Consider the following 12,247-nt stretch of genomic DNA (forward strand, 5'->3'; position numbering starts at 1 on the left):
CCATTTGGTGGAGCAATACAGTGATTTGCCTTCAGTCTATGTCATAGCTGCTAACCTCAGGTTAATTTACCTGGCTGGGCTGCATCTGGATGGCCTGCTGATGGCCCTTAGGTGTCTTCTCTGGTGAGCAAGAGGAGGGTGAGTGGTGAGACTTGGTGTGGGATCGCTGAACAGAAGAGCTGGAGCTGCTGCTAGAGGTCTAACATAGAGATGCATAAACAAAAGCTTAGTGAGTACAGATTGGCTGGTACTATGCTATCATTGAAGAACACATAGAGGATACTGTGTAGTATGGTAGCAGCACCAACATTGAAAGGCACTCAAAAGCATCAGATTGAAGCAGCAAAGTAAGATAGAAAGAAAGAATACAATGTTAATCATTAATAGAAGCCATTATCGAAGGCGTGATTGGATGTGAAGTCATGAATTTGCGCCATGAACTGAGGAAAAGATTTGCTTGCATGAAATGAAAATGTTGTAATGCTGAGCAGATACAAAGATCTTTCGTTTTGTTTTCATTCTGGCGACTCTTGTGGACAAAAGTGGTAGTGTTCCTACCGCCTTGTTTCACTGACTTCAAGAGGCCGACCAAATCGTTTGTTTATGTAGGTCATACTCAAAAACTCAAAATTGGTGGAAACGTGGACTGGTTCGCTGCATAGCACCAAGAATAATGATTGGGACCAGTTCAAGAACCACAGCTAATTTGGTGGAAAAACACTAATATTAGTCATTGGTACATATCAGTATTAAATTGAGATGGCTCCGCGCTGCTCTCAAATGTCAAAGAACGTTACTGTACTGTAACAGCGCAAAAATGGATGCTAAGAGCTTCATTAGATTCACTCAGCCCTACATGTTTAAGCCACCAGAGCCAGAATCTGAGTCAGAGGACACTGACCTGGCCATGGATCAACCAGCCTTCTACAGAATGGTAATGTTTTTACTCCTGTTTATGCTAGTGAGCAATATGTATTACTGACAAACATAACCTAGCCAAACAGTCAGGCTATCAATAAATAACACACACAAATATATTTGGAAGTTTAAAATTGTATTTATCTGTATAGTCACAGCTCAGCCTAGCAGCCATCCGATGCACTCCACCATGTAAACATGTATTTTTATGACACATTAATTCATCTATTTATATTTCTGTTTTGTGAGTAACATAAAGGGACTACAGCTAGCTTTGTGTCATACAACTAGTGTGGGAAATTAGCACTATAGACAAATGCTGGTGAAATATTATACTGGCTGGTATCAGAATATTAATCAGAATTGTATCATTTTGTTGCATATTTTCAAATATAAATACAACCTCTGCAATTATCAATATTAATGTGACCACACTAGACTCCACATACCTACAGATCTGTGATCATTGCAACAATAAGCTGTAAATTGTTCAGCTAACTTTACTGTACATATATGACAAATAGAAAACTTAAATTGTTGACAGTATCTGTAGTCCAACTGACATAACCTGTACTTTTACAGGTGCACCTGTGGAGAATGCAGGATGATGCAAATGTCTGCTGCAAGGAGCTCAATGCTGTATGTAAAGAAAAACAAATGTATCTTCCACAATGACCATTACGAGTACAAAATCTCTAGCACTAAAACACCTTCCAACACATTCCAACAGGTTCAGAATAGATGTGAAGCGCTTCCTAAAGAGGCACAGTGCATTACTCTTCGTCCAGGCCTTGAGCCAGTCTGCCTGAACCCCTACTCCCTGCAGAATGCCCTGAACATTTACCAGGCAGACCATGGGCCACTGGAGTTGAAGGAAAGAGCTGTGTAAGTTAGACAATACATTTATTGATTTGGAATATGTAGAAATTACATTTCTGTTGATCAAATCGTCTGTCTTTCAAAACATGGTATTTAATATTTAGACAAACACAGTATAATGATGTTAGACTAATAATAAACAATCTCTGTACTAATAATAAGCAGCTTGCCTTCATGTGGTGCTTTCAACAGTTATTTTATGACACATATAATGTGTTTATAGAGAAATCAATCCAAGGCGCCAATTCATTAACTTGTAAAGACAACAGGAAAGAGAGAGGGATCTGGAGAAAAATAACAGAAAGTTACTAGTAACAGTCAGGGTCTGTGGTATAATTCAAACAGGGCACAGACACACTCCACACACACTACATTGCTAACTGGCCCGAGCTAATGTTTGTACAGTTGGTCTATTGTGGCAAATAAACACATAACTGCTCAGTCCAGTGGTCAAATTGTGCAGATAACACAAGTCAAAACTTGCTTTTGGTTCAGTCTGAACAAACATTTAGATTATTTGGAAATTCTTTGCAGAGAATTTCAATATATTTAAATCTTCAGGTTACACTGATAAAAGGCCAGTAAAAGTCAGTTTGTTGTTCCTGGTAAGAATGACTACTTACTCCTGGACTTAGAGGGATCCCTGGCTATGAAAGATTCATAGAACCCAATATGTATTTCGAGCTAGTCAGAGTAGAGAGCCCATCACCAGCCCACCACCACTGAAGCAAGCGAGCTCCACAGGCAGAGGAAGATCAGACCTGTTTCTTGGTGGAGGTTTTCCCTTTGTCATGTGGAGGCTGTGGTTTGGCCCTCTTACTCTGAGGTGGATTTGGGCCTTTGAGGATCTGAGTGGCTGGTCGCTTTGACAGGCTTCTCTCCCGTTCTTGTTTGACTTTGACCTTGTGCTGAGCTCTGTCAGTGGAGTCAAAGGAAGAATCAGGGGACTGAGGAGGTGAAGACACAATCGAGGAGGGTGAAGAAGGGGCAGTTATACTGTCCACACTGATTTCTAACTGTTTAATTGACTCTTCTAGATTGTCAATAGAGTCAAATGCACTCTTGCAGAGTTCCTCTACCCGGCTATGTGAGTGTCTAGTATCAATAGGAGAGGAGACTTTGATGTCCCTGTCACAGGCATTGCCTTCTCCCGAGTTCATTTGTTTGGTACTGCTGATCTCAAACTTCTTTGTCTGCTTCTTGGTCTCCTTCAGTGGCCTGCTATCTGGTGCTTTCTCCTCCTCTTCCTCATAGACAACAACCTCAAGAGTGTTCTTGCCTGTTTTGGTCGTCCCTGTTCGAATGGCCTGGCTAATTGCAGCCAGTTTGTTTTTGGGGAACTTAAATTTGAATTTCCTTTTGGTTTCTGCCTTTCTAGGGGAGTCTGGTTTATCCTGGTCTTCTTTTTTTTTAGGAATTGAGCCATTATCTTCTGATGGTTTTTGATGTTGCAAATGTGGAGAACTCAGACCATTTCCTGTGATGTCCGAATTTATACAAATGTTTCTTACGTCCTGTTTCTGTTCTTGCTTTGTCTGCTCTTCATCCACAATATTTTCTGGAGAGAGAAGCCCATCAAGATCTTCCTCACATTCAAAGATGGTGGAAAGACGCTTGTAGGCTGACTGAATATCAAGCTCATTCAAGATAACAAGAATAGGTCTCATGTCAGAGTCATTGCTATCCTCAAAACCTTGATTTTCATATTCCCAATAAGTGGGTTCACCAGTGCTGTCCCCAGTCACATTCTGTATGTCAGAGCCAATGATTTTGGTTAGGTCTTCCTCTTGAGAGTGTGTCCTGACTCTGGTCTTCGAGATTCTAAGGCTTATTTTAGGTGGTGAAGGAGGAGGTCCCTCATCATCCCAAATCTCTGGGTTCAGGCTACCTCCCTCTTCTGCATATCGAGATCGGTCCCTGGATACTTGCACTGTTGACTCCTGGTTCTGCTGCTTACTGCGGTGACTGTAAGTCAAGATGGGCGAAATAGGGGGAAGTTGTTGAAGTTGAAAAGAAGCTACACATTCCTGATCTGAGCACAGGTACTTATCCTGCTGGAACTTTGGTGACAACTCTATCAAGCAATCCTCTGGGGTGTTTTCTTTTTGTAAAGTTAAAACCACCATTACATCTGACTTCTTCTCAGCTGGTACTTCTTTGATACTTTCATTTGTCTGGACAGGACTTGCTGGCATGTTTTCCTTTTGTAGAGTAACAATTGTTGTAAACTTGACCTTCTTTTCTGCTGAAGTTGGAGAGCACACATGTCCAACAACCTCCTTGTTAATCTGCTCATGAGTGTTCACAGTAATATCATTTTCTTTCTGTGAAGTTGTAACTGTAAGTACTTCCGTCTTCTCTGCTTTTTTTTGGGTTGGTGTTGGCACCTCCTCATTCTTCTGAATATCTTGTAAAGCTTCAGGTGGGTGGACCTTCTCTATTGTTGCACTGTTTAGGGAAGGTACATGTTTAACCACATTCTCTATCTTATCAAGACTTACACTGCCTTTCCCTGCTTCACTGTGTTCTTCCAGTCCAGCTGCTATTATTAGTTTACGTGGGCAGCCATCGATGATTCGTGGCTGAGGAGCTGACTGGTAGGCAGATGTTGCTAACTCAGAAGGGTTCTGATTGGCCACCTGTGATTTTGGAGATGTCTTCAACTTTCTTTTCCACTGCTTATTTCCACCTGGCAAATTAGTCTTATTTGACAGTTGTGTAGTCACCTACAATTAGAAAAGGCAAGATTAAACACTTAATCAAATGGAAATTAAGTAAAATATTAAATACATATTATGTGTATTATGTAATGTTTTATATCCAATTATTACTTTAAACTAAACTGAAAACCTTAAAACAGTATGTGCTTGATATACTTCATGTCAATATGAAGATATTCCAACTGTCCAAACCTTATTAAATGTATGGTATGCACAAATCAAAATAGAGACTTGTATCAAACCTTCATGTGTGTCTTACTGGGCAATCTCAAAGAGGCACATGCCCATACTTGAAACATTTGCAGCCCCCTTAGGTACCTGCACATTGCTGGCTTGTCCCTAATACTTTAACTAGACTAAGTATACTTAAATAGCTTTATTTTATTTTTTTGTTCTTGATTAGTCCAAAAAAGCACACTGAAAGGTACACTGAAATACAATCCAGGCAGTCCTGTTTGATTTACAGATCAGTGAAGCTGACAACTTAACAGATGCCAACAATGCAGAACAATTTGTAATGCTCAGAGACAGGATTATCACAAAGGGAACTACCAGGATACCAGCTCTTGAGAAAAAGGAGTATCTGTAGCAGTCAATTCAATAAATAATACAATAGATTAATTCAATTCAAGTCAGTTTTATTTGTATAGCACCAATTCATAACAGAAGTTATCTCAGGACACTTTGAGCCATGAGCAAGCACTTGACAAGGAAAAACATCCTTTTAAGAGGCAGAAACCTCGAACAGACCCCGGCTCTAGGTGGGTGGCCATCTGCCTCGACCAGTTGGGGAGAGAGAGAGAGAGAGAGAGAGAGACACACACAGAGAACAGAGGTAACGACAGAAGGACAGAGACAAAGGTGCACAGCAACAACAGTAGCAACAACTACAGTCACAGGACTGTGATAAGCCCAACCAATCATTTCAATTGCACTGAAAGGAATGATAGACTAGCTGACCATTATGACCACCTGGGCACCCTGGTGGTCATAATGTTATGCAGCCCCATATGCAACCTGCGATGCACTGTGTGTTCTGACACCTTTCTATCAGAACCAGCATTAACTGTTTCAGCAGTTTGAGCTACAGTAGCTCGTCTGTTGGATTGGACCACACGGGCCAGCCTTCCCTCCCCACGTGCATCAGTGAGCCTTGTCCGCCCATGACCCTGTCTCTGGTTCATCGGTTTACCTTCCTTGGAGCACTTTTGATAGTTACTGACCACTGCAGACTGGGAACACCCAACAAGAGCTGCAGGTTTGGAGATGCTCTGACCCAGTCATTTCGCCATCCTATGGTCCTTGTCAATGTCGCTCCAATCCTTACACTGCCCATTTTGTGGTTCAGAGGTAGAACAGGTTGTCCACTAATCGGAAGGTTGTTGGTTCGATCCCCGGCTCCTCCCTGCCACGTGTCGAAGTATCCTTGAGCAAGATACTGAACCCCAAATTGCTCCCAATGCTGTGTCATCGGTGTGTGAATGTGCATGAATGTGTTAGTTTCTGTACGATGGGCTTTGCTATCACTGTCTGAATGTGTGTGAAAGGGTGAATGTGGCACGTAGTGTAAAAGCATTTTGAGTGGTCGGAAGACTAGGGAGACCCTAGGGATGAGCGAGTATACCATTATCTGTATCTGATCAACCAACTAAATCATCTGTATTCATATCCGTATTTGGAATGGGCGGGGCTCAGACAGATGTGGGTGATGCTCAAACAAGAAGTGGGTATGACTAACTGGAAGTTGTTAACAACAACAAGATGGAAGAGCTAACGGAGCTAACCCGGCTGCAGAGGGAGTACCAGGAATGCAGCCTCATGTGCTACACAGAGACGTGGCTGAGTGAACTTTGTTCTGACTCACACGTCACCCTGGACGGATTTCAAGTTGTATGGGCGGACAGGAAAGCAACGGAGAGCGGTAAGAAAAAGGGAGGAGGAAACGCTGTGTTTGTGAATGAAAGATGGTGCCACCCAGCACACATCAGTGTTAAGGAGCAACTCTGCACCAGAGACTTGGAGCTGTTAGCGGTTAGCATGTGGCCGTACTACCTTCCGAGGGAGTTTTCACATGTTATTGCAGTAACTGTGTACATCCCTCCCTCGGCCGTCGCTGCTGCAGCTACAGATCAGATCCACACTGTCGTCTCCCAGCTTCAAAACCAGAACCCCCAATCCCTCCTCATCTCCGGTGACTTCAACCATGCTTCCCTGTCCTCTGCTCTCCCCACCTTCACCCAGTACTTGAAATGCCACACCAGGGACAATAAAACTTTGGACTTGTTGTATGCAAACATCAAGGATGCATACACCTCATCCCCCCTCCCCCCGCTTGGTCGCTCAGATCACAACCTTGTCCATCTGATCACAGACTACACCCCTGTGGTGAATAAACAACCACCTGAGAAGAGGCCCGTGAAAGAGTGGTCTGAGGAGACCAGTGCTAGGCTCAGAGACTGCTTTGAGACAACAGATTGGGCAGCCCCCACGGCATTGACATTGACAGTATGACCCACTGCATTACGGACTATATTAACTTCTGTATGTAGAACACTGTGCCCTCCAAGTTGCTAAGGTGTTTTCCTCCTGTCACATGTTGAAGTATCCTTGAGCAAGATACTGAACCCCAAATTGTTCCCGATGCTGTGCATGTGAATGTGTATGAATGAGTTAGTTTCTGTTCGATGGGCTTTGTCATCACTGTGTGAATGTGTATGAAAGGGTGAATGTGGCACGTAGTGTAAAAGCGCTTTGAGTGGTCGGAGGACTAGAAAGGCACTATACAAGTACAGGTCCATTTACCATTACCATTTACTGCTGCCAAAGGAGGTTCAGCCAGATATTATACAATGATTCATTTACTTTTTCCACCTGAACTGTTAATGTTTGTTGGGTGTGATATAAATAATTGTTTCTGTTTTATCAACTGTTTATACCTATGAATCAGATCAGGTAATGACCAAATAAAGCAGAAAACTTGGTCATTGTAAAGACCTCAATGATGTTAATCCAGAATTTCTAGCTGTTGTGAGTTATAAGCAGGAAACTATTCACCGCAAACCACAAAACAAGCACAAAGACAGATTTTTAACTCATTGTAGATAACAACATCATCATCATTTTCTGACAGAGTAAGTCATAAAACCATCCTGTACATAGTTGTACTTTGCCTGTTACTTTGTCTGTTTGGATACTGAGTCATTAATTATTAGTGCTGTTAGTTTTTTTTTTTTCTTTTTACCTTAGGTTCCCTCTCTCTGCTCTGGAGCTCAGAGTCTGAGGGTTTAACCACGCTCCCTAAATCCCTCATTGTGCATTTCTGAAACACCTGGGTGGGAAAGGGAGAGGGTCCATGGTGAGGGTAAAGATCCCAGAGACGGATTGGGTCAGAGGAACAGGTATGCAATGAATACAGATCCTATAGACAGCTCAGTCCTGTCATATCTGGGTCCGGGTAGCTTTCTTGGTAGAGTATTTGATCTGCTTAAGTTTTAAGAAGCAGCAAATTACTGAACATACCTGGAGCTCTTTCATGAATTTGTTGTCCTCCTCCTCTTCCTCCTCCTCTTCCTCCTCCTCGTCCCTGTGTGCTCTGGCTGTCGCAGGGGTTGGGCTGGAACCGGCCAGAAACATCTGGGGTTTGGGTTTGACCTCTGGGGGCTGTCTTGGGGGTTTGGGTTGAGGAACCACCACTTTCTCTTTCTCATCATCATTCTTAAGTACAAACGGGGGAATAAAAAGCGGGAAATGTATTTGAGCTACGTTTTTTTCTTTGTCATTTTTAAGAAGGGGCAAAGCCTTTAGTTTCATCATTTTGTGAGGTCTACAATAAGAAGAACTTTATCAATGTCCCTGGAGGCTTCAAAGTCACTTCAACTTAATTCAAGTTGACCAGATGAGTAATTTGGACAACTTTAAGGAGTCAATGTTAATTAGCCACACTGCAGAGGGGCACCAAATTATCGTTTCAAATTTGTTTTTAAAGGTTTTATTTTTCAAAAATGGAAATATGAAATTATTAACATAAATTAATCAAATAATGAGCAAAGATGAATTCCATACATTTAAAGTTAAAACATGAATCTGTCAATACTTAATTATTTTAATAGCTTATTATTGTATGCACGATAACAGGACATCACTGCTCTGTGCCTTATCAGGTAAGAGGTCCATGGCCTGAAAAACTTCGAAGACCCCTAATTTAGGAGGATCTATGGTCAGAAATTAAGTATGTTTTCATTAGTGTATAATCACCTGAAAGATGGGCCTTTTGTTTTTTTTGTGAGTTTCACAGCCAATGTAGTTTCTCCTACAGGCTTGGAAAGCTGAGCTGTATTCAAATTGGTGCAATTTGCAACTTCACCACTAGATGCAAAAGAGAAATTCTCTTCCATATATTATTATCTATTGTATTAAAGCCTCTCTAACAATGAGCACCATGTTGAGGTATTATTTGAAAAAAGGTGTCTCAAAATTTGTGAAGAACAAATTTTTTAAGAATCAGTTTATTTCACTTCAGTCTTTTTCAGACAACTTAGGACTTGGGACACTGCTGGCTACCCCCGAAAAGTTGATTATATTACATACCTGGGCTCCAACTGGCTCTTTCCTGGAGGTTGAAATCACCTCTCCTGACCTTCCTGTGGTAAGACCTGAGCTGACAGCATGGAACCTGGGAAGAAAATATTTAAAAAAAATAATGAAAATGCATTAGAGGTTTTAGCCGTTAGAAAGGAGCCGGTCTGCAGGTGGTGATTAACTGACCTGCGTGGAGGAGGAGGGGGAGGAGACTTGCCGGACCTGTCTGGACTCTGCTTCATCTCCTTGTCCACACTGGAGCGACGGGGTTTCTCCACCTGTGGCCGGCTGCTGCGCTCCGTGCTTGGAGAAGCTGATGGAGGAGGTGAGGGAACAGCTGGTGGAGGAGGTGAGGGAGCAGCTGAAGGAGGAGGCTCTCCTGTGGCTGCAGGAAGCTGCAAGGGTGCTGCTGGAGCTAAACATAATCAAACATCAGAGTCCTGTCATACTACTACTAAGAGTAAGAAAACACAAATCTAGATATCTGTTAAAAAGCCTGATCCATTTCACACATATTGTGGTCTTGGTGGATTTCTCTTTAACATATGGTTTTGTTCCCTGTCACACTGGTTCAAATCTGTTTCTGACATAGTGTTGGAAGTGACTGAACCACTGTAAACAAATAAACTGCAGCCAACAACTGTGTCCACAATGTCAGTGTGTGTCAGAGCAGAGTCGCTTTGCTGTTTCTCAGCTGTATCATGGCTCTGAAGTGCTGCTGTTGGCTGAAAACTCCATTTCAGATATTTGGTCATGTGAATATTTACACACCTCCTGGGGGTGACACTCAACAATAAACTGGACTGGACGGATCACACTTTGGCCCTCTACAGGAAAGGACAGAGCAGGCTGTTCTTTCTGAGGAGGCTCAGGTCATTCAATGTGTGCACTCGGCTACTACAGATGTTCTACCAGTCTGTAGTAGTAGTAGTAGTAGTAGTAGTAGTAGTAGTAGTACCAGTGTCCTCTTCTTTGCGGTGGTCTGTTGGGGGGGAGGCATCGGCACTGGGGGTGCAAACAAGCTTAGCAAGCTGGTGATAAAGCCATCATGAACAACCCCTCTCATCCTCTCTACACTGAGCTCAGGCAGCTCAGGAGCACGTTCAGCTACAGACTGACCCAGCCCCGAGCCTCAAAGCGGTTTGGAAGCTTGTTTGTACCATCAGCCATCAGACTCCACAACGCCACAGCGCCCAGTACCTCCAACCCCCGCAGACTAAGACTGGTTTAAACTCTAACCTACGCCACACTTTTTTCACTAACTATTTATATTTAAGTCTGCACATTTTAGATTTTTAGTCAAAGCTGCTCAAATATTTGCATATTGCATATAGTGTAAATAATAATAATAAAACAGCTATATATACAGTTGTGTTTTATTTTCTTTGTTTGATCTGGTATCATACCTGTGTCTGCCAGTTTTAACTGGGTGAAGTCCATTTCATCTCTCAGACTGTCAGGTGTGTCTTCCTGGGTATTAGACAGAGGTATCTGCTGCTCCACTGAGACTGCAGCACAAACACATCACAGACCCATGCTTAGATCATTTCTACGAAATGACTAACTATTTGAGTTTATTTATGATATTAAAACTATGTCAATCACTTTTAAAGATAAAAAAATCTCATATAATTAATAAGAAGAACATTCTTCCAATGTGTTTTTAATAAAAGGGATTCTACAGGTCAACCTTGCAGTGTCAAGTCCAGAGGTGTGTCCTGCTCTGACTTTGATGCAGTGAAAGGTATCTGTCCTGAGGATGAATCAGAAGGACACTCTCTGGTCTCTGACACATTCAGATCAGGGATTGACTTCATCAGGCTGTCCTGGGCCTCCTGGAGGGCCTGGTCAAAGTCAGTGTTAGAGTTGGAAAGTAGAGGCTGAATGGAGTCTGGCAGGTTGGCTTGGCTGGTGCTGGAGTAGGTCATACAGCTGGGTTCTACACTCAGACTGCCTTCTGGGATCTGTCTTTCTGTAGTCTGTGAAGGACACAGAGAGTCACACAGATTGATGATTGGCAGGGTTTGTTTAAAATTATGAAAAAACCTGAAAATGTAGGAGACATCTCATCAGTAGATGAGTAAATACTCCCTTACATACCTCCAATAACAACAAACTGTTTTAGTGGAGAAAAATAAGAAAGAATAATGAGGACAATCAATAGGGCGCAGCTGGCAAGACTGACCTGAGTAATGGTCTGTGTGTCTTTCATGGTTGTCTGGTCAGTATGGCTCTCCTGTGTTGATGTTTGTGCAGGTTGGTCAGTTGTGCCTGCTGAACTGCCGAGTCTTTCAGACTGCAGAGGGCCTGGTCTCTTCTGCAGAGCAGGGCTGCCCTCTCTGCTGCAAGGGCTCACCTTAACACAGCAACACAACACAACATTTACAATCACAAATGCAACAGGCTGAAGAATTATTTTATACACCAGTCTATTCTGTTGTTAAACCAAAATCAGTGTGCTGCTAAGTGAATCCAGAGGATATAATGTGATATATCGGCATCATGTTTGATGTGTTCTGTTTTTACGTGTGTCATATGTATAATTCAATGTTCAATCAATGTGCAAATTTATTGAATGGTGCTACCCAGGGATACACAATTAATTTCAGTGTAAACTAACAATGCAGGTGTATAGTATCGTATTATATCGTAACAAATCACATCGCATCGAATTGTATCATATAGCATTCTACACTACGGACAGTTCACAAAAACACCTGTTAATATAAACAGGCTCACATTTTGTCATTTTACGTCATTCAGCCAATCATTGGTGCAGTACCTTGGCCACAGAGGGTGAGTCACGCCCATGGGTGGGTGTCAGAGGGGGGCTGGGGTGGCAGTGGGAGGGCTGGATCACTGTGGCTGCTGTACTCTTCATTCTGCGAGACATGATGGGGGAGGCTGAGCCCGCCAGGCTGACCTCAGTCTGATTCTCAGAGAGAGAAGGGGTGGGCAGAGTAGGCCTGACTGAGGATCGAGGTTGGGGTTTTGGCGAGCTCAGGGGGCTCTGGGTCTTCACAGGTCCCTGGTCTCTTTCCAGGACCTTTAGAGGCTCCACCTGGGCCGATCTGGCTGGGGGGGTTGACTCTGACACACACCTGTTGATAACAAGATGGCCATACACACATCAGGATTATTTTCCTCCAGAA

The 12,247-nt window shown here is 42.8% G+C and overlaps 1 protein-coding gene and 1 long non-coding RNA gene across 8 annotated transcripts in view; both read right to left on the reverse strand.

The window, feature by feature from the left end:
* Positions 1 to 12,247, reverse strand: part of si:ch211-207d6.2 (sickle tail protein homolog) — a 286,466-nt gene that overhangs the window by 207,237 nt on the left and 66,982 nt on the right. For 6 of the 7 annotated variants that reach the window (XR_007886088.1, XM_051411052.1, XM_051411072.1 and 3 more), the window contains 10 exons: positions 11,878 to 12,196; positions 11,281 to 11,451; positions 10,786 to 11,074; positions 10,502 to 10,603; positions 9,282 to 9,510; positions 9,105 to 9,189; positions 8,037 to 8,231; positions 7,759 to 7,845; positions 2,559 to 4,523; positions 71 to 199 (listed from right to left, as the gene is read on the reverse strand). Coding sequence is in view for 6 of the 7 variants with exons in the window: in XM_051411052.1 (XP_051267012.1) it covers positions 71 to 199; positions 2,559 to 4,523; positions 7,759 to 7,845; positions 8,037 to 8,231; positions 9,105 to 9,189; positions 9,282 to 9,510; positions 10,502 to 10,603; positions 10,786 to 11,074; positions 11,281 to 11,451; positions 11,878 to 12,196 (3,571 nt within the window). In the remaining variant the exon portion in view is untranslated. The remainder of the gene's footprint in view (positions 1 to 70; positions 200 to 2,558; positions 4,524 to 7,758; positions 7,846 to 8,036; positions 8,232 to 9,104; positions 9,190 to 9,281; positions 9,511 to 10,501; positions 10,604 to 10,785; positions 11,075 to 11,280; positions 11,452 to 11,877; positions 12,197 to 12,247) is intronic. The other variant, XM_051411064.1, reaches the window with a different exon arrangement.
* LOC127370322 (uncharacterized) overlaps positions 1 to 12,247 on the reverse strand; it is a 130,112-nt gene that overhangs the window by 9,801 nt on the left and 108,064 nt on the right. The gene's annotated exons all lie outside the window — the stretch shown is intronic.

This window comes from Dicentrarchus labrax, unplaced genomic scaffold (assembly GCF_905237075.1).
Source record: "Dicentrarchus labrax unplaced genomic scaffold, dlabrax2021, whole genome shotgun sequence".
Taxonomy (NCBI): Eukaryota; Metazoa; Chordata; class Actinopteri; family Moronidae; genus Dicentrarchus; species Dicentrarchus labrax.